We start from the raw sequence: 23,059 nt of genomic DNA on the forward strand, positions 1-23,059 counted from the left end.
GATACGATACAGTCGGTTGAGACCAGCTATGGCAGATAATGCACGAAAACGGTTTTCTGAATAAACTGACGCAACTGAGCAGAGCTACATTGGAGAGAATGTTGTGTTTCGTGTGCATCTCGGGGATACTTTCGAGTTACTTTGAGACGCGGCGAAAGTTGGGACAAGGTGGCGGCTTATTTTGCATGCTATTCAACATTGCACTTGAAGGGGTGATTCGACGAAATCGGAATCTAGGACAAGTGTTCTAAACGTAAATGCGGCCAAGGCCAAATACTCAAAGGAAACAAATGCGTGCCTCTCGCGGACGGTAACTTTTGATGGCGACGAAGTAGAAGTGGCAGACGGGTTCGTGTATATGGTATTGCTGGTGCACACGGACAACAACACTAGTAAGATGATCTAGTTGCGCATTCAAGCGGGAAATTAGGCTTCCTTAGCCCTCCGCAAAACGCTAGCCATACGTGATTTTCGAGCGGAAGATACTGCGGACGATATTTGGCGGAGTACAAACTGAAAGCGAAGAATGACGGAGACGTATGAATCATGAGCTACAAGCACTGTTTGGAGAGATTGCCATCGTCATCTGGCGAAAGTCAATAGGTTACAATGCAACGAAAATAGTTCTCTTTAACAACTGCACCAGAACCAGGAACAGGAAGGCTTAACGTGATGACTCGACCAGGTCGAAAGTGATTTGCGACTTCTGCGAGTGGGAAATTTGCGACGAGTGGCCCAAGATGTAGTTGAATGGAGACGAACGCTTAAAACAGCATGAACCGGGGTGGCTACTAAGCTACTGACGACGACGACAACTACGCTTTTGCGATGCCCAGTGAAAAAGAAAATGTCTACACAGCGGGAACATATACACTGAGTTTTTTCCCGGTTTCCAATTCCAATGAGGAAAATTTCTGGAGGGGGCCTGCAGAATTCTGGAGGGGGCCTGGTACCCCAGGCACCCCCTCTAGCTACGCCAATGTCATCAACCACTTCAAGTTTATCACCGTCAATAGTCAATGTCACAGAGAGACGAACGTTGTTTTCTCTGGAACCTCTTTCTGTAACATGTTTGATTTTCCTCAGCCTCCTACCATTCGTTTCTAATAAGGATATCAAGCTCGTTTGTGAAGACTTCGAGTTAGGGCGCCAATGGAATGTGTGGGAAAAAAGTAACCTTCAAACTTCAAACTTTAAATTTTCAAACGGAACAAACTGAAAAATGTTCATTACCATGAAAAAACATCCTGTGCAAAATTTCAGCTCGATCGGACTTAATTATCTGCTACCGAAAAGGCGTCAAAGTTTTATTTGGATGCAAGTTGAAAAATCCCCAAAGGGGGAAGTACGCCAAATCGACGTTTTATGCATTTTTAAGTTAGGCCATTACAAATGTTTTATAAAGTTTTTGTCCTTCCAGTGTTCGGCCACTGAAAAAACAAAGTGAATTTTTCAATCCAGCAAACCTGGGTTTTTAGCATTTTTATTTAGGCTACTAGCTGACTCGACAAACTTCGTATTCCCACAAATTAACCTGTGTTGTACATAAATCATGAATCTCGGATGATCTTTGTCACAATCTCGGGTTTTGCATGTTTCTGAGGAGTTCAACCTTAGATGGTTCATTTTGGCAGTTACGTAACTATGAAAGCATCCCAGGTAACCAATAAGCATCACCAATGCTATTCAAATATAGGCCTATAAGCATTTAAGTCGCCTTAAATGCTACTTAAATGCTATTTTGGCAAAATATACAGCTACTTTACTGATAACCTTCTTATAGTGCTGACAATGCTAATTTACAGCTAATTACCGACCCGAAGAATTTGAATAGAATTTTGGATGCCAATTTACAACACCTATGCAGTCAAAAAGCTAATATACAACAACGTGCAGTATAAAATGCCAGATACGCTGATTTGCTGCTTATGTTAATGCTTATTAGTTACCAGGAATGGATAGTTTAATATACAAATTTGCAATTTTTCCTCACAGTAAAGTAGAAAACAACTCTCCTGTCCCCTCATTGCATAGCCAGAAAGCGGATAGTAATATTCGCCATGATTGTACAACATTTCGCCGAATATCATTTTGCGAAAAACCTTAAAGGGAATGTATCATTTCACGGAAAACTTTTTTGTGGAAAGTACCATTTCGCGATCTTACTCGCTGTCGCTCGTTCCAGGAAACCCAGGTAGACCTAGGAAAATAAATAAACCTAGACAGTAGTGATTTCTGCGGGGAGTTGGCTCCTCACAGTGGGCGGCGCTTGCGACGGCGGGTCGCCGGCAACACTCGCGGCCGTCTCGTCCTGAATGATCTAGTGTTACTACACTGAAGTACTTTTTTTACACGGTTTGTTTTTTCGAATATTGAGAACGGGGGGACCAAAGGGTGTAAAAAAAGACTCGAGTGTATAGATAGTTTTTGTGGTCTTGTTATTGATTAATGTTTTATGGAAGAGTCTCGAATTTCTCGAGTTCGATTAGTTTTTGAGTTTCGCAAAAATTTCTGTTTTATTTGTAAGAGAGTCCATATCCCCCTACCTGGGTCACCCCTAGGGGTGAGAGGTCTCTAACTATCATAAAATAAATTCAAGACTCAAAAATCTCCTACATGCTAAATTTGGTTCCATTGGCTTGATTAGTACTCAAATTATAAGGAAATTTGTATTTCATTTGTATGGGAACCCCCCCTCTTAAAAGGGAAAGGGGTCGTAATTCACCAAAGAAAAAATTTCTGCCGTCTAAAACTCCCACATGCCAAATTTGGTTCCATTTGCTTGATTAGTTCTAAAGTTATGAGGAAATTTGTATGGAAGCCCCCCCTCTTACAGGGGAGAGGAGTTATAATTCCCCTTATAAAGAGTAGAGGGGTCTCAATTTACCATAGAATAAATTCTTGTCACCGAAAACACCCACATGCCAAATTTTGTTCTATTTGCTTGATTAGTTCTCGAGTTATGCAGAAATTTGTGTTTCATTTGTATGGGAGCCCCCCCTCTTAGTGGGAAGAGGGGTCTCTAGCCATCACTAAAACCTTTCCTGGCCCCAAGAACCTCTACATGCAAATTTTCACGCCGATTGGTTCAGTAGTTTTCGATTCTATAAGGAACATACGGACAGACAGACAGACAGAAATCCTTTTTTATAGGTATAGATTTACCTAAAATTAAAAAAGAAGAAAACTTATCCAATTTAATTCTACTATGTATATTTTATTCACAACAGATACGTATTTCGCCTACGACTTGCAGGCTTCCTCAGTGTCTGTTTTCGAACACTGAGGAAGCCTGCAAGTCGTAGGCGAAATACGTATCTGTTGTGAATAAAATATACATAGTAGAATTAAATTGGATAAGTTTTCTTCTTTTTCAATTTTAGGTTTCGTATTCTACTAAGACGCTCCAAAATCTTCAGTCAATTTAGGCCATTACAAATATTTTAAAAAGTTTTTGTTCCTCCGGTGTTGGGCAACTGAAAGAGGGGGGGGGGGGGCGAAAAAAAAACAAAGAGAATTTTTTAATCGAGCAAAAAAAACCTGGATTTTAGGCATTTTTACTTAAAGTTTAAACGCGAAAACCAAATCTATTTTTGCTTTTATTATATACTTTATTATTTTCCATGCAAAAATCTACGAAAAAAAGACAAAATGAACCAAAATTTTTTTGGCCGATTTTCGGAAATTCCACTAATTCTCATTTCTATTTCGTGCTAGAAGCGTTAACTATACACTTATTTTTCAAGTTTTTCAGGCTGTAGAGTCCACAGACAATTGATTTTATAAAAAAAATTTAACTCATATCCTATAAATTTTTTTTTGCACTCCTCCCCCCCCCCCCATTGTTCAAGCCAATTTCCAAAGGATTTTTCAACTTGCATGCAAATAAAACTTTGACGCCTTTACGGCAGCAGTTAATCAAGTCCGATTGAGCTGATATTTTATACATGGATGTTTTTTCCTTGTAATGAATATTTTGCTGGTTTTTCCTTTGAAATCCATTTTTATTGGCACCCTAATAATACTAGTAACTAACATACATACGATTTTCAATACAGAATTGTACAGCAGTACGAGGTGAGTCGAGCTTAATCGGATATTATCATATAAAAATACTTATTTGGATGAAACGTGTATAATTATTCCTCATCACGTATATCGTATATAATTTTGCGCATCAAATACGACTTGTTAGCATGCATATCTGTACGCAATGCTAATTTTTTACTTTTATATACATATGAAAAAGCTAACTGGGCAGTGGAGCAGCACATGTCGCAACGGATACCGCGTGCTCAGCAGAATGAAAAACCAAATCAAGCACTCTACCAAGCTGATTACCCTCCAAATTGTCTTTTTGGAGGTTGAGAAATCCATTCCGTCTACTACACTCACTACACTCGCCGCACCAAATTGCCATGTGTTCGTGAGGCGAATCATGTCGTCTTTGCGATCCCAACTATTGTGTGGTTGATTATAGTCGCCGCAATTCAAAAAAAAAATTTTCGCACAGCTCGCGAATAGAGGTAAAATGCGTCTCAATCACAACGGGGTCATGGCTTTTGTCGGGAGGGATGTACACCGCGCGTAATCAAATTTTCAAACCTCGGTTGTTCGAAGTAACACAAACTTGCTCTAGGTTACTAGCATACACTGAAGAAACGATTTTCCCTTACAAGGACCTCCCCCAATTGTAGGGATCACTCCTCCTCTTTATCAACAACCCTGTGTTGATGGCAAGAAAAACTTATTCCAAGTTTGGTGAAGAACGGTTCAGGTGTTGCAGAGTTAGCAAAACATACTTGCATACATACTTACCCATACTTACTTACTAACTTACTTACTTACCTATCCTGGCTCGCTGTTCCTCAGGATTTGACCTGCAAAATAATGTTTCGCCAACTAACTCGGTCTATGGCTGTGCGGCTCCAATTTCTCGCCTGCTCCACACTTTACAGGTCCTGTTACACTTGGTCTAACCATCGAGCACGCTGCGCACCTCTGCGTCTAGTTCCAACCGGATTCGAGGCGAAAACCGTTTTTGCGGGGTTGTTGTCCGACAGTCTCACAACATGTCCCGCCCATTGTAACCTTCTGGATACTGGATTCGCCGAAGAGCTGCGCCAGCTCGTGGTTCTTGCTTCTCCTCCATACACCGTTCTCACATATACTGCCAAAGATAGTCCAAAGCACGCGACGCTCAAAAACGGCCAGTGCTTTCAAGTCCCCATCTAACATTGTCCATGTTTCGTGCCCGTAGAGGACTACCGGACTTATTAACGTTTTGTATATGGTACGTTTGGTACGAAGGTGAAGCTTACCAGACCTTAGGGTCTTGTGGAGTCCGTAGTAAGCACAACTTCCGGTAAGAATGCGTCTGCGTATTTCTCTGCTGCAGTTATTATCCGACGTCATCAACGACCCGAGGTATACAAATACGTCCACCACCTCGAACTCGTCCCCTTCGACTACCACACTATTGCCTATGCGAGCTCGATCGTGCTCGGTTCCATCTGCTAACAGATACTTGGTTTTGGACGTATTCACCACTAATCCAACCTTTATTGCTTCACGTTTCAGTTTGGTATACTGCTCAGCAAGCACCTGAAACGTTCGAAGATCGTACCCCGCATGTTAAAACCCGCACGTTTCATAACACCTTTTAACGAGATGTTGAATAAGAGATAGGAAATCGCCTTGTCGGAGTCCCCTGCATGATTCAAACGGGCTTGATAACGCGCCCGAAATCCTCACATCCTCAACTCCATAGCTCTTCACGGTCGATAGTATCGTAAGCGGACTTGAAATCTATGAATAGGTGGTGCGTAGGGACTTGGTATTCGCGACACTTTTGGAGGATCTGTCGCAGCACAAATATTTGGTCCGTTGTCGATCGCCCGTCTATAAAACCGGCTTGATAACTTCCCATGAATCTACTTCTTGTTCTTCAGCAGCATAGAGCCGGGGTTGCTCGTGTTGTTTCAAGCACTCGTCTCCATTCAACTCGGTCTTGGGCCACTCGTCGCCAATTTTCTAGTCGTCTCAGAAGTCGCAAATCGTTTTCGACCTGGTCGAGCCATCGTGCACGTTGGGCCACCCTGTTCCTTGTGCCGGTGGGGTTGTTAAAGAGGACTATTTTCGTCGCACTGTCGTCCGGCATCCTTACGACGTGTCCGGCCCACCGTAGCCTGCTTACTTTCGCTAGATGTACGATGGGAGTCTCCCCAAGCAGTGCCTGTAGCTCGTGATTCATACGCCTCCGCCACTCTCCGCTTTCAGTTTGTACTCCGCCAAATATCGTTCGCAGCACTTTCCGCTCGAACACGGCAAGGGCGCGTATGTCCTCCGTGAGCAGCGTCACGGCTTCAAGTCCATAAAAAACTGCCGGTCTAATAAGAGTTTTGTACATTGTTAGCTTCGTGCGGCGGCGTATGCTTCCTGATCGTAGCGTTTTACGAAGGGTAAAGTAGGTCCGATTTCCCGCTTGGATGCGCCGCTGGATCTCCTCACTAGTGTGTTGTCCGCGGTCACCAGCGATCCCAAATACACGAACTCCTCTACCACTTATAGTTCGTCGCCGTCAACGATTACCGTCCGTGGGAGACGCGCGTTTGTTTCCTTTGAGCTTCTACCTTTCATGTATTTGGTCTTCGACGCATTTATTTTTAGCCCAATTCTCCTAGACTCCGCTTTCAGTCTGGCGTAGAATGCCTCCACCGTCGCAAAGTTCCTGGCTATTACTATGAATCTACTTGCTAGCGGCGATAGACGGCTAAAGATGATCTGAGAAAGCACTTTATAGGCGGCGTTGAGAATGGTGATCGCTCGATAGTTCTCACATTCCAACTTGTCGCCCTTCTTGCATATTGGGCATATTACTCCCTTCTTCCACTCCACCGGTAGTTGTTCTGTTTCCCAGATTCTGACTATCAGCCGGTGCAGACAGGTAGCCAACCTATCCGGACCTATCTTGATAAGCTCTGCTGCGATGCCGTCCTTGCCAGCTGTCTTGTTGTTCTTGAGCTGCTTGATGACTTCAATCACCTCACCTATCGTGGGGGTCGCCATCATCTGCCGTACTGATGTAGTCATTCTCCCTGTTGTCTTGGTATTCCGTCTCCGTGCTATTCAGGTGCTCATTGTAGTGCTGCTTCCACCTCATGTTCATCCGACAAGATCCCTCCGTTTTTATCTCGACACGTTTCGGCTCGCGGCACGAAGCCTCTGCAAGATACGTTCGGTTTCTTGTAGAATTTCCGCGTTTCCTGAGAACGATAGAGCTGCTCCATGTCCAGGTACTCCATTTCTTCCAGGCGGCACTTCTTATCCCGGAAAAAAGTGGGTTTGCTGGCTTCGTTTCTGTCTGTATCGTTCCACGTTTTGACGGGTCCCATGCTACAGCATCGACGTTCGCGCTGCATTCTTCTCATCTATCATCGTCTGGCATTCCTCGTCGAACCAGTCGTTACGTCGACTCCTATCAGCGAACCCAATGGCACCTCCCACTGCGCTGTTGATGGCTGCTTTAACACTATCCCAGCAGTCCTCGTGAGGGACTTCGTTTAGCTCTCCCTCACCCTGCAGTGCAATCTCAAGGCATTGCGCGTACTCAGTAGCGACCTCAGGTAACTTGAGTCGTTCCAGATTGTACCTTGGCGGGCGACGGTACCGAATGTTGGCAACAACGGAAAGTACATACACACCCACGTTCACTCATATAATATGACACTATTTTTCAAATCCAACGAGTCTACAATAAACATCATTCAGAAACAGCACTCCTTACGTTAATAAAATTCTTCAAAACCATGCGCCTCCATCTATCCACGTGCGCAGGGAATAGATTTATTGTATTTTGAAGGCAATAATTGTAAAAGTTCGTCTTCTGGCATTTGGTTAAATGCCAAACATCTGGCACTTTATTTGCTTTAATTAATACAACATGCTAAGATTGCTCTAAGTGCAGCATCTGTATTGAAATATGTGTTCTCCATTCAATAGCTTGCTTGGAATACTTTCCACTTTAAATCACCTGCAAAGCTGACGGAACTTGTTTTACCCCGGTAAAGAATTTTAATCATTGCAACTAACATAAATTTTAGCTAGCACTCTACCTAAAGCGACTGAATATTTCATAATGATTAAACGAGAAGAATTCTCACAGTTAGCCAACAGAAATGGCCCGTCCCGTCTGGCGAAGCAAATCCATTAAGATATCACTTCGTTACCTTATAATGTCTCATTAATTCATTTTCTCGTTTTAACTAACCACCACACATTCATCACCTTCATTTACTGAAGGTTGCTACTGTTAGCCGAAGTTGAAGTATTGATTGATATAAAGCTTGTTCTTAAAGTGGTACCAATATTGCTTTTTTATACAACATTAAATTGCGAAGTAATGGAAAACAAAATTTAAACGGAATAACAACCAATCAAAACCGTTTAATTTTTACTCAAGCAACTGAATCTTGGCCGTGAATCGCAATAAATTACGATACTCATTGTCGCGGGAAATTGATTCAAGTTATCCGTTCAGTACGTACAAACAGATAATTTTAATGTGAAATCCAATTACCAAAGTCACACACAAGCGGCTACCTAATACCTTTCTTGACCATGCTAAAAATAAAGTATATCAAGCGGCGCCGTTCACCGTTCCATGGTCAGTATTGTAATCGAACGTGTACGAATGTGGTGTAGCTTTTCCTCGCCATCAGGTGGATCATCGGGTGGAAAACCAACGCGCAGCATCAGAAAGAGTAACGCGGGCGGCATCCGTCGTTTTTCAGACGTTGCTGTCTCTGTTCGGCACGCCGTCGATCAGAGCGCGCGAACCTCCTATGCAGATGCGGGAAGAGCCAAAAATAGCTCAGTCAACGCGATCATTCGAACACGAAAACACTCGGTCGGTTGGCGGCGGTTTCCGAGCTTCAGAACTGCAAATTAATTCCGTTTCATTCAGCTTTTATTTCCCAATTCGACAAGTGAGCCTTTTCCCTTTCAAAGCATCGGTGTGTTTGCAAAATGATTTCATAATAATTGTTCCGTGAACAGTGCCGAGTAAATATTAGTCAGCTGCAGCAGTACTTTAACGACGATAAATTATCACGAACGAAAGCAGGAACGAGAAAAACGACTAAAAAATGGGAAGTTTTATGTCGTCCCACCATAGTCGATCGGGTGGCACAACGGGTGAACGGTCGGCAGAGATGGCGGAGCAGTGGGTGGAACGGGAAGAAAATGACCCCAACATTGTGAACCGCGCGCCTACCTTTTCCGCGAACGACGACAAAAGTTGTGCAATAGTAGGTAATAAATCAGAAGTTCTTACGATAAACAGCGATACTGCTGGAAGCGATCCTGAACATAGCCATTGCTCTGCCGAGCCTTGTGGTGGCAGTGGGGGAAAATGTGCAGAACTGGAAGAGTTCCGTCAAGAACTTACCGTAAAGCGTGAAATGCGAAAATCAAAAATGGCGGATATCAAGCATGAAATGGACCAGCTGAGAAAAAGTCTGGCGGAAGAAAAAGGAAAAAATCGTGCACTCATACGATACATTCAGAGTCAACAGCAGACAAAGACATCCGTGGAACCAGCTGTTGGCGACGAGTTGAGTTTACCGGCTGCTGCTAACGACGACAGTGCAAAAATGGTGCAAAACGAGAGCGAAAACATCGCGGAAAAACAGTTAGAACAAAGCGATTCTAGTTCAAGCACCTCCACAACCAGTCCGGATGATTTACGCCTCGCGCTAAAGAAAGACCTAGCTGAGTCACAGCTTCAACTGCAGATCGCAAACGGGGAGATTCTAACGCTGCAGAGCGTGATCGATCAGTTACGAGCGCAAGTTCAAACCCTCCGGACGCCGTCTGCCGAGGAGGAAGCCGCCGAAGCCGCGCGAAATCAGGAACTTCGAAAGCTGAAAGTGGAACTAGCCGATTCCCAGTTTCAGTTGCAAATTTCGAACGCCGAAGTGCTCGGCCTACAGAGTGATATTGGACAGTTGAAAAACCAGATCAAGGGCCTGAAGGACGTCATCAAGGCCGGCAAAGAGATCATCGCTATTCGCGAAGATCAAGTCGAGCAGGTTAGTTGGTTGGTTGGTTGGTTGACGCTGTTGACCTTGGAGAGTAGGTACAAAGCGCTAGAAAAAGAGGGACGACTCTCTAGCGTGGACAGGTGAAAAGCATGTGACTGACGATTCTGTTTATGGCTGAGAGATGCCAAACACGCTGCACGGTTGTGTACCTACCGGCAAGCAAGCATACAAACTGTTGTAATGATGTACTTGAACTTTAGTGGAAAAACTTGTTGACGGTATTTCAATTAGTTGGATGCAAGTTTATTACAATCTATTGAAAGGTGGTGCATTTTATGCAAGGGAATTGAAACATGAAGTGGAATATTTTTTTCTTTGTTTGCCAGGAAACGTGTGCGATAAAAGATTATTTTCTCAAATTCATTGAAACCATAGAATCTGCCTGACAATTGAAACATCAAATTTGAGTTTTGTGTATGCAAACAGAAATGTGATTGAAAATCTAAATTCAGAATCACAAATGTACGATCGAGTTGAATAATTAGCCAAGCATCAGAAAATGCAAATCATTTTGATTTACATGGTAATTATACCGCCAATCATAACTAATAACTCTAAAAGAATTGCATTGAAAATGTATTAAATTATCCTTTCATATTTGTGCCAAATTCAGTTACCCGTGGCATTTTTTTGGTCATCTTGCTTTTCATGCTTTCTTGCTTGCGAATCTTGTGTCACACACAGACTCACTGTGTATACTCATAACAATTTTGATATATGGAAGTCTTTTTTCATTGGCCGCATTTCGGAATCATATTTTTGGGTGATTCGTTTTAAAACCATGAAGTAGAACACTATCCAAATATATGCATTAAAGACAACGTAATTTATTTCGACGTAGAAAAACACAAAGAATAATCGAATGGCGCACCACAGCACCGACCGAGAGGAACGACGCAAAACGCGTGACGTGTCTGTGTGCTATTGCTGTCAAACCGGTACTAACTATGATCGGAAACGTCAAGCCTTGGCCGCAGCAGGCAATTAGTAAACATAACCATTGATTACGAGCGTCGTAGAACAGATTACAACTCTATATCAGAAAAAAGCGGCATTTTTTTTATCGAAGTACACATTTTGATCAGTAATGTTACATAAAAAGTAAAGCGAATTTCAATATTATTTACAATCTAATTCAGATATATGCAGCGAATTAATTATTTTATTCAATTAATAATTAATTTCAGACACTAGTTAAGTGATGGTAATACTCATTACAATTAATGAAATAATATAAAAATTAATAAAAAAAAATTGTTAGCTGAAGACATTTTAAAATTATGATAATCATTTGACCATAATTATTATTTTAACATTATGATCAAATGATTGAGATTGAGATTGGCCGGTTAGTCACTAAATGTTAATAGACACTAAATTTTCCTTTTTATGCCGACGTATGGATTTAGATCTTCATTGGAGTTTAAAGAATTGATCGTCTAGTTGCTAATGACTAGTAAAATTATTACACCCAAAACAATCAGAACAATTTAATCTAGGTCCAAATAGTAATAAAATTAACAACGCAAACCGCCATAATAGACCGTATGAATAAAAACGGGAAAACAACGACAACAGATGATAGAGCTCATAAAATAAGTTGGACTAAAACCAAAAACGAGATAGGTTAAAAGTATTGAGAAAAAGACGATCAAAAGCCCTGATGAAGATCTAAATCGAGATCAAAACGTTTGTCGAAAAAAGAAAAACTTAGCATCTTCTAACATTTAATTACTGATCGGGTCAAATCCCAAACATTTGATGCTGATATAAACTTGAGCTAAAGGGTCTCAGAATTTCATGAAATAATATACTACAAATGCACTTGTTAATAATTTATTAATGAAAATATTATTTTGAAAAATCCTGGTCTTCTCTAGAAACCTTCAACAGAAATTTTTCGATTTTTTCGTACATTGCTTATTACAAAAGTGCATAACTCTTAAACCAAGTATCACAGAGCAAATATCATTTTAACGAAAATGTAAGCTTTTGTTTTCACCAATTCAGGAAAAATATCAAAAAGATTTACACAAGCTTTTCCACGACTGTGATGAACTCCAAAGAAAAATCTAAAAAAATTAGTTCCAATTCTTAGAAAATTTTTAAAATATTTTTTTTTATTATTAATCAATTCATAACAATTTGAAACCAAAAATTTCGCGTTAGCAGTCGTGTTGTCTGTTATTTTAGAATTACGGCTAGACAACTCCATCCTTATTATTTACTTCCTTCAAAAATTATTTTGGTAAATATTACCCAAGTAACAATTCTAAATCCACTTGGTTTTACTTAAATTTTATGCGCGACCATCACCTATTCTGTATTTCGAACGGGTTTATGTTTCGTTCGAAACTGATATTTCGTTCGAAAAAACAGCGGCTCGAACGAAAGATCTTCATATGAAAAAACAACTCGAACGAAATATTTGCCAAGTCGATCGAAATATTTCAACTCGTTCGAAATATAGAATATGGGTGTATATAGCCATATTCCAGTATTAATTTTTTTTGAAACGGTGGTTATACAATTGAAGAAAAGACGGTAGGGGAAAGTAATAAAAAAATTTTGGGATGGAGGGGAAAGAGCGGAAAAATGATGGGGGGGTTATGGATAGCTACGCTTAACAAGTAGTCGTTGTGACTCCTACCTTTTGTCCAATGCTGGAAGGTGCATGGGTCCTTCCCGCATTGGACAAAAGGTAGGAATCACAACGTCTACTAGTCAAGCGTAGCTACCAATAACCCTCCCCCCTCACCTTTCCGTTCTTTCCCCAGCATTCCAAAAAAATTTCATTACGTTCCCCTACCGTCTCTTCTTCAATTGTATAACCGCCGTTTAAAAAAACTGGAATATGGCAATATGCACCCATATTTTGTATTTCGAACGAATTGAAATATTTCGATCGACTTGGCAAATATTTCGATCGAGTTGTTTTTTCATATGAAGATCTTTCGTTCGAGCCGCTGTTTTTTCGAAACATAAACCCGTTCGAAATACAGAATAGGGGTGATGGTCTGGCATAAAAAATGATTTCGGGGTTGAACTCTAATATTGTTTGTAATAACAGCAATAAATATGATTGGTCAGTGCGTTACCGTTTTATTAGCTCTAAAAACAGATTATTTGCGGTTCGATAAGCAACTGTAATAAGATAAATTTTGATTGGTGCGCCATATTGTATTGCTACGCCACATGTATGGTAAGTTTATAAGAGATGTGGTGCATCCAACTAGTTTTTACAAAAACACGAGGTTTGGTCTATATTCCAGTACGTTTTTTAGCTTACAAAAATGCTTCAAAGCAGTGCACGCTATGTCTAAAAGCACCTATTATTTAACTTACATGCACCTCAGATTTCTCTTCGCAGGATGTTAGTATTAATCAAAACAATTAATTTAGAGCAGGTCTTAAAATATTCTATCTTAGGTTTTTTCAAAAATTCAATTTTCAAGGTTATTAAGGGGTCATTCCCTCTCAAGTGATCATATGCGTTGTAGTTGACCACATCCGATTTCAACCAAATTTGGTATAATTGCTCATTCCGACCCCACCTTCATTTTCCCAAAGTTTTGTACGGGTTGATCAATCCCCCTTGCAGGGACGCTTCTCCATTTTTCCCAGATTTTCGAAAATACTCATTTTTCACTGCATGTCACTGCAAGGGGGATTGTTCAATCCATACAAAACTTAGAGAAATTAAATGTGGGGTCGGAATAGGCAATTATACCGAATTTGGTTGAAATCGGAGGTGGTCGATTACAACGAATATGATCTCTTGAGAGGGGATGACCCCTAAATAACCTTGAAAATTGAATTTTTCAAAAAACCCGAGATAGAATATTTTAAGACCTTCTCTAAATTAACTGTTTTGATTAATACTAACATCCTGTGAAGAAAAATCTGAGGTGCATGTGAGTTAACTAATAAGTACCTTCGGACATAGCGTGCAGTGTTTTACAGAAAGAAAGTTATTATCAATCGGTTTTCCTATCACAGGAAGCAACTAAAATGATTTTGCTAGAAATTGAGATTGACTAACTGAACATATTTATTTTGTTAAAATGACCAGTTTTCGATGGTGCATTGATTTTATCCACCTATCATATCAATATGCACGATAAAATTTAGTGCACGTATGCGTAACCAACGAAGACTGCTGTAAGTTTATTAATTATTCTGTAGGATATTTCATTATGATCGCTATAAACCAAATCGATCAGAATGATCTTAAGTAAAACTTTTACTTTTCTGCTCACGGTATAGTTTCATAAAAGCATCAACAAATATTAATCAAAAGCACAGCAAAGTCGCATAATTGATGAGTCCGCCATTTACCGTCAGTGCCTTTTGAAAGCGGTTCAGTCTACTATCCAATTGTTGTGAGAACTTACCAAGGCCCTTTTCAGGGCTACAAAATAGTTATTTTTAATGGTTACTGAAGATTTATCGACTCTGGCATTGACAGAATCCCACAAATTTCCGTTGGAATTAACGTCCGGTCTTTGTGTAGTCCATTCCATATTGAAGTAATTCGGCTAGTAGCTTCGGGACGTTGTCTTGTTGAAACACATATCGGTTTTCCAAGCCGATATTTTCGAGCCAAGTTTGCCTGTTGGCTTTGTTTGCGTTGCGATGACTGGCATCTTCCAGGTAGCTTGGCTAAGCCCTATGCTGCGATTCGATGGCCAATAGTTCGATCGGAATCTGGTAATCGAAGCTCCTTGATAGCTTCCTACCTTCGAAACTTCGAGTAAGATCCTTATGTCCATTTTAGCATCTGTTTTGTATTTTTGCCGCTGCGAGGGTGATCCACCACCGATCTAAACGTTTTGAACTTTAAGACAATTTTTCTGACAGCTGCCTTGCAAATATCATACCTTAATAGACCGGTGCGTTTCGCCATCTTCCACATTGCGAATCTTCAGTCACAACGGAACTTTGTTCGAAAGAACTACGATCACGATCATTTCAAGCGAATCAATTAGGAAAACAATAAGATTTTGTGCAGAAACGCTCCAAACTCAAGCCGTTTGCTTCAAAATTTCAAACGATTAAGTCACTTGCACATCTGTTATTGTAATAAAAATTCTCATAATGCAAGAAATAAGCTCCTTTTTCTTCACTTGAATGTGTCTACTCCCTTTGTCAGTTCTCCTCCTGTTGTCCCCTAGCCACTCGTAAATCTGTCTTCTTCTCGGTAATCCCTATAAATCGATGCAAAACCTTTTTCACGTTTTTGAATACTCCCCCCCCCCCCCCTCTTGTCAATGGCCACCTGATTCCCCCTTTCAGAAATCCAGCCACTTGTACAACTGCTCTCATTCTAAATGCAAGCGAAACACACACCCTTTTACCCATTTGAAGCTTCCTTCCCCCTGGTAAGAGGCCGTCTCCCTCTTTTGTCAACCCCCTGCGGTAATTCTTTTATGCCAAAAAACATATTTTGGTTAAATGACGTTTGGTGAAGACCCGGAGTTATGACGGAACATACATTCATACACAAGCAACACACAAAACAAGTTAGAAAATGATCTTCATGGAAAGTAGTCGTTTGAGAGTACTATAAACGTAGTTTGAAAACATGTGTCGTTATTATTAAGGTTTTGAGATGTTTTGTGATAACATGAATTTATTTGACAGCTCATATCAAATGAATAATGTTTGTTTTTGCAACATGTCAACACGAAGTTTTTATTATGTTTCCATTACTAAATTTAAACTACTGGAAGAACAAGTTGTAGCTTATGCTATAATAACGTTTTAAAATGGTATGAAATAACCTGATACATACTTCTTTCAATTGTTGTTTCATTAGATTTCAATTTTTGCGCTTTTATGGTAATAGAGGAGTTCTGATATATGTAATGTTATACTATTCTATAACAAGCTGTGTTGCTTGGGTATTCACGTACCTCGTCCCCCCGCTTGTCAGTACCCTCCCAGTCAGTTTCTTTTTCTGTCGCGCAGTCTTTTATGCATCTGTTTCCTCTCTGGAAATCCCTCTAACGAAAGAAACACAAATCCATTTTTCCATATATCCCTCCTTGGTAAGCCCCCTCTCCCTTTCCCGCCATCTTATCTCTCTGCCACTTGTGCAATTTCAATCGAACTAAATGCAAGAGAAATGCAACCCCCGTTACTCATTTGGAACTCCCCCTTTTGGCAACCCTCTAGTGCTGATTCTTGTATGTCAAGGAACATGTGTGCCAAGTTTGATGAAGAACCGTCCAGGCGTTTCGGAATTATGCCCTCCCTCCTTCGTTAGAGACCAAGTTATACGTTCTGGAGTTATGGCGGAGCATACAAATATACTCTCGCTCACTTTTATGGAGGGTGAGTATGTAATAACTGTCAATAAAGTAAATGGTCACAAAAATGAGGTGCTTACATAAATGGTATTTTGCCGGTAGCTGTAGTACAAAAACCTTGAGGAAAACTGGGCAAAACAGACTTCTAGATTATGTTATGTTAAAATAAAATTGTTTATATACTTATTTCCCAACGTTCTTCTTCCTTCCTTACCATAGAATCTCAAATTGGAGAGAGTTTGTACATGATTCTTTCAAAACTATTGAAAAAAAGGGTAAATGGGGCAAAGTGAGCTACTTGTCGTCATTTCCGCGCGTTGAGACCATCACCAATCGATTTCTCGTGATTTTTTACATAATAAAAATCCCTTTTTACCCCATAAAAACAGCGGCAACAAAAAGTTCTGTTTTTTCGATCAATTTTGCCCGCTGTGCGTTGCCGGAAAGTAGCCACAGTCGATCGTTTAGTGTTTCCTAGTTTACCTAGCATGTAACCCCATGCATAAAAATCGAAATAATTCAAATCATGCCAAGAGACCGGCTACTCTTTCGAAGAAATACAATCTGAAAAATTGTCCTCACACCAAGCTTGTGTGGCTTTCGCCTGTTGAGACGGTGCAGAATCTTGTTGAATGCAACACGGGTAGAAATTTGATCTCCAAAACGAGCAAAATGACTCATGATTCCCGGTTTTTAGCTCATGATTTATGAAAATACACCATGAATAAAAATCATGATATCACGAGCTTCTTGCAGTACAAGACAACGCAAAATCATGAACTATTATTCATGATTTTGTGCTGTCTTATATGGCAGTTCAGTCATGATTTGACATGAACTCACATTTCATGATTTTATGATTTCATTCATGGCATCAGAATCAAATTTCTTTCCGTGAATATGGTGCTTTGTTGTAGTTTTTGATATTTATTTAATGTTGATTTTAACACTAGGTTCAATGAACAGCAATGGAACCTTCAAATTTTCGGAGAAACCATGTTTGCAGGAAATTTCTATATTTTTCCTGTAAAAACGTAAACAAACTGTGTAAGAGTTTATTTCCCTGCTAATCACGAAGAGAATACTGAGAGTTGTGGGTTGAAATCCCACCTGGACAGTCAATTATTTTTCATAGTTTGCATATCGTTTTTCTCTGTTCATCCAATGTTCGTTCTTCACAAAAACGCATTTACTCCCTCTAGGGTACATAAGAATACTGGTGTAAAGCTCACGAAAACTATGTTATATCCACTAGTAGATACTAGTCAAGTTGAATCGAATGACGTGGGAGCATACTAATTCTTCGGAATTTTTAAAAGTAACACATTTGTGTTATACCTTGCTTTGCTTAGTTTAGGTAGACTGCCCGTAGTTGCACTGTGTGATTGGTCGAACCAGTAGGATTGCACAAAGAACCATTTGAATAAGGCTTGGGAAAAAATAACATATTTGTGTTTTACAGCAATTAAAAGGAATTTTTTCTCTTCTTTACTCCTATTTAAGATTCCATCAAGAAAACAAATGGTGTAAACTTGGCATTAATTTACGTATTCTTTTCCCTTTATCCCCACAACATTCAACAGTTGAAAGCGAAACTGCGCCAGATCGAGGACTCACTGCAGGAGCGGGAACTGCAGATAATGTCCGCCGATTTGCGCCGGGAGTACGAACGACAAATGAGCAACATCCGCAACCTGCGTGAACTGTACGAGGAACGGGAACGGGTCTCAAGAATGGAACGTGACAATTTACTGCGGCAGCTCGAGCTGCGTAAAAACGATCTCGAAGCAGAACAGGAAAAGTAAGTGCGAAATTCGGTCGTTGTTTTCATTTGTATGTACATAGGTAGGACGGACGATTTCGCATCAGAAAAACTGCGCACTTGATTGTTGTTTTCATCAGAAGACTTGTTTAACGACAGATCGTTTACAGCGCATTTTGGCTTAATTACCATTTGCTTTTTTCAGCCGTAACGAAGAACGGTTTGGTTAGGGATGAAGACCTTAGGAACAAACAATTAAATAAGTACCCACTGGTTAAAACTCGACCAACTCGATTTTCAGTTTCCCATTCCAAATTTTCACAGGAAATTTTAAGCATTGTCACGACTTTATTGTTTTATGGCTCGTAAAACAACATACTTATTCTAACAACACTAAAATTAAATGTTTTACTTCCTTACTTTTATTTCCTACATGTCTTCACCGTTGACTGAACTTGCAAATAAAAAACGAATCGATACAGAAACAAAAATCTCGAATCACATGTCGCCAGCATGCAGGCCGACTTGGAAGCAACAAAAACGGAACTGGCCCAAACGAAAGACCGGCTAGACCAATCGCTGTCCGAGTCGAAACAACTGCAGGCCGAAATGAGCGTCGTAAATCAATTCATATCCAAGTTCCTGCTGGGAATGAGTCGAAAGCAAACGCCCGGTGGAGTAAATCTGGACAAACTGACCGAAGTGCTGGAGGAAAACCGCGGTTTGCTTATCGAAATGACTAAACAGGAAGCGGAAACGATCGATTTGGGGGCTTTTTTGCCCCGTGCTTTATACGATTTGGTCGCCGAAGTGGACGAGCAGCAAAACGATGTACCGGACCCGGAGCAGGCAGACATATCGGACGAGGACACCACAACCGCCGCCGCCGGTGAGAACGACCAAGCGGCTGCTGGCGGTGAGCGCGGGTGGTTCGCCGACGGACAGCAAGCTTCACCGGAGCAAATCGCTGACAAATTGCCAAAAGTATGGCGTGTTTTGATAGAACTGGTGAATCACCAGGAGCGTGCCGAGCCGGTTCCCTTTGTGGTGAGTTTTATTCATATGGACAATTTTAGGCAAGTGATGTCAACAAACCCCGTTTGATTACACCGCGAATTGTGCTTTAATGCGTTCGTTTTTTTTTCGTTTTTGTTTTTCGCAGGAAAACGGTGAGAGTGACGACTGTCTGAAATTAGAGCAAACGAAGAACGGACCGAAGACTGTTGTCAGCGTGAGCAAAACCTACCTCAAACTAAAGGTATGCTGTCTAGCGTGGGGTGATTGGGTGATTAACACTCAGACCAAGCGACCAATTTTATTACTTTCACTTTAGTTTGCTCTAAAGCCGAGCTACAGTGATTTATTTTAAACAAAATTATATTTAAAATTCGTGAAAATATTTTTTAAGCATTTTAAGTGTGGGACTGAATTTTATGGGTGTCAGGTTTTAACCACTAATAACTAAGCGATTTCCTAGTTGATTTTCAGTATTTTTGAACCGATCTGGAAATTTTTTATGCATCAATCATGATTAAAAAGATACTATGAATTTTAATTGCCAGACAGAAAATTGAAGATAAGTTAGGTTGGAGACGTAAATTTCCCTTTATTTTCTTCACAAGTTACAATGTGTGATAGTTCGTATCACCGCTGGAAGTAACCAGCAATGAGGGAGTTCCAATCGTCGCTGATGCGTGTGAAGTTTGCTATTACCATAGACCAGAACGTACTTTGGAATCTCTCGGAAACACTCAGACGAAACATCTTCTCCGTCACATACGGTCATACGATACGTGTTTCGGTATCGCGGCTCATCGATCGCGGCACCGCATTTCGCTGGTGGCCATCATGATTGGCGTCACTCTGGTACTTCTGGTTTGAACATTCACGGGTGACTAAATGAATGTCCCGGAAGGAAAACTTTTCGACATGCTCATCATAAATAACGGATAATGGTACTCTGTTCTGCCCTGGGATTATCTCCAAACATTTATCTTTGTTCCACAAAAGGGTCAGCTACTGCCCTATCAGCAGTTCGACATAGTTTTCGCTACCAATCACTTATGGCATCAGGTGTACACGATGTGACAGCCTGATAATGACGGTCGATAGCACGCAGATGATCTTCATTGTAGGTTATGACGTATCGACGATAGAGAGGGGTCTTTTATAGATCCTACAATCAGCCTTTGACAGATTCTTTCTTCACAAATACTGATAAATAACTGGATTTGTGGATGGTGTGTTCTTCATGATAACATTCAGAGGCCTGTCGTTCTTCATGTCGGATGACAGGTTTTCCACCATCCAGTCCACATCTACAGATGCATTGATCACCTGACCGATACTCCCGTAACAGCCTGCAATGTACATTCAGTGGTAGAAATATTTCTTTACAATATTACAAAATATAAAGAAGATGTAACTTACCTGTTGCGAAATGCCGAATTTGCATAAACCGTAGACGTGGCGTCTCGAAGCATTTTGTGATCGAATCACGTGCTGAAAGAAGGGAATTTGACGGATACTTAATTTGCATTTATATTTCGTCAGGTATCCAACCAAACGAGTTATGTTTTGTAAACTGATAAAACTTTAATCTGTCCGTGAAGCCTGGATTCAATCTGAAAGTATTCAATCCAATTTTGTATGCAATTTTAATTAATATGAAATTTTTCACACCATGTTTAGTTAACTATTTTAGGTCGAAAATAAGGATTGTAATTACCTCAAAGATGTTCAATTTTAGGATCTCATTTTGGAGAAAAAATCGTTGAAAAAGGAAACCAACCGTCTGAAAACGCTCAACTCCCACTTGGAACGTCGGCTGGAAACGCAGGAAAAGCGGCTCAGTGCAGTCAGTCTGGAGTTAACTAAAACTTGGCATCTTGTTGGCAAAATGCAAGTAAGTTTCTTTTAGAACTATTGTCAAACGACTTCTTCTAAAAAACCTTTTTCTTTCGTAGCGCCAACACCGGCAACTGCACACTCAGGAGCAAATTCTGCGCTATCATTTGCAGCAGAAGCGACGTCTACTGAGCGAACTGAAGGAAGAGCTGGAGTACTGCCGTTTGAAGTGGTCCGCTGCTCGGCAGAAAAACATCGAATCCGAGGACCAGTGGCGAAGTTTGAAGGCCGATTTTGCATCCCGTAAGAAGCAAGACTCACTGAACAACAATTCGGGTGAAAGTGGGTACAGCGACGAACAACCGACCGACGACGAAGACGAGGAATACTCTGGAGGACAAAACAAGGTTCAAAGATCGAAGGAATTTAGAGATTTGTTAGTCAACTTTCAACGATGTCGCAGCGCTTCATTAACGAATGTCCTATCTATGACGGTGCAGACAGTTAGAAAATGTCACAGTGAAACGGATATGAAATCATTGAATAATGTCGAAAGAGCTAATCAATTTTGCAATGAAAAAATTGAGGATCTACCTATGTTCCCGGAAGAGGAAATCATATGTCCGATTAAAAAGAAATCAAAAGCACAGAAAAAGAAGAAACAGAAAGAGAAAAAAGGCCCAGAAACAGCAGAGGAGATGTTTATGCGGCTGTCCGGGCTTGGGCAGGAAACTAACGCAGATGATAACGATGATGATGATGAGGATGATGATGATGATGGAGATGATTCGGAGGAAGATATCAGTGAAGATTCCCAATGTTCCGAAATTGAAAAAATTGAACAGAGAAGTTTAAGCCCTGTTGAGGAAATTGCCAAGGAACCCGAACTAACCAGCGAAGAAATGTTCAATATGAAACGTGAAGCCCGACTGAAGCGAATGGAGGAGCTGAATTCGAGACTGGACAGCTACGCTACTCCAACGAGGTCTACGGATAGCGGAAGCACATCAACGGTTGTAGAAGGTCCATCCAGGGTACTATCACCGACTGAGGAAGACTATCTGCAAAGAAGAGCAGCTAGGCTAGAACGCTTGGAACGGGAGGCTAAAGAGTTTCACAGCAAATTATCCCGAGCTGTGAACCGTGGAAGTGAAATTTCCGCCCAAATTGATGAAATCCACAACGGGTTCATAGCTAGACAGTCAGAATCACCTACAGCTGCTAGCAGCTCATCAGAGCAACAGACGATTGCCAGCAAAACTACAAAACTTTCCGAAAGTGAGCAAGCTGCTCTGACAGAAAGAGAACGCGATTACACACAAAATCGATCCGACCGTCTTCAACGACTGGAAAATCAGAGTCAATCTCTTCTTGACCAAATGAACCGAACCTTACAACGAGGATCAAAATTGACTTCACGCCTCGATTCTCTCCACTCTCGTTACAACAGTAGCGAACACCACAGTGATAGTGAAATGTCACCAAAAGACTCTACTACTGTTGAACCCTCAACCGAAGATCTCGAAGTATCAAATGAACTGTCACGCAACAGTCCAACAGTCCCAGTCGAACACCAAATAGTTCCTCTGTCGGCTTCCATCGATACTGTTTTACTGGAAAACTCGATCATCATACCGGCCAACGGCCCAATCGAGTTGGTTCTAGTGTCCGACGAAGAATATGCCGACGAAATCGAGGTCAACCTACATCCAGCATCTGTGAATGCAACCTCAAGCATGGAAGAAGAACAAAATCCGAACGAACACAACGATGCCTCCTCGGCTTCTCACCAGTGAAGCGCAACAGTAAAACGTTTAATTAGCCTCTAACCAAAAGACATGTCCACCAGAATGTCCTCAAGTTTATATTTGCAACCATGTATGACAAACGTACCGTTTCTGTGTTAATATTGTAGCTTTCATATTTTTTAGGATAATAAATTAACATCACTAAAATTGGATTTTATTTTATTTTGTATCTAAAGCAACACTGCTAAAAGTACTTTCGAAAAGTTTTAGAAAAATAACAGTACGAAA

The 23,059-nt window shown here is 40.8% G+C and overlaps 1 protein-coding gene across 1 annotated transcript; it reads left to right on the plus strand.

Moving 5' to 3' along the window:
• Nucleotides 1-8,978: 8,978 nt before the first annotated feature.
• On the plus strand, nt 8,979-22,968 carry LOC128741637 (restin homolog). Its single transcript, XM_053837591.1, has 6 exons — nt 8,979-10,091; nt 17,998-18,215; nt 18,659-19,223; nt 19,339-19,434; nt 20,926-21,081; nt 21,143-22,968. The coding sequence occupies exons 1-6, from the start codon at nt 9,147-9,149 to the stop codon at nt 22,817-22,819; spliced, it is 3,657 nt and encodes a 1,218-aa protein (XP_053693566.1). The 5' UTR covers nt 8,979-9,146; the 3' UTR covers nt 22,820-22,968.
• Nucleotides 22,969-23,059: the final 91 nt, after the last annotated feature.

This window comes from Sabethes cyaneus, chromosome 3, assembly GCF_943734655.1.
Source record: "Sabethes cyaneus chromosome 3, idSabCyanKW18_F2, whole genome shotgun sequence".
Classification (NCBI taxonomy): domain Eukaryota; kingdom Metazoa; phylum Arthropoda; class Insecta; order Diptera; family Culicidae; genus Sabethes; species Sabethes cyaneus.

Excerpts from the sequence above, each read along its gene's own strand:
- LOC128741637 (XM_053837591.1), top strand. The coding sequence starts at position 9,147 with ATGGGAAGTTTTATGTCGTCCCACCATAGTCGATCGGGTGGCACAACG. Across the intron at positions 18,216-18,658 it reads CTCGAAGCAGAACAGGAAAA|AAACAAAAATCTCGAATCAC; the intron begins GTAAGTGCGAAA and ends GAATCGATACAG. Across the intron at positions 21,082-21,142 it reads ATCTTGTTGGCAAAATGCAA|CGCCAACACCGGCAACTGCA; the intron begins GTAAGTTTCTTT and ends TTTCTTTCGTAG.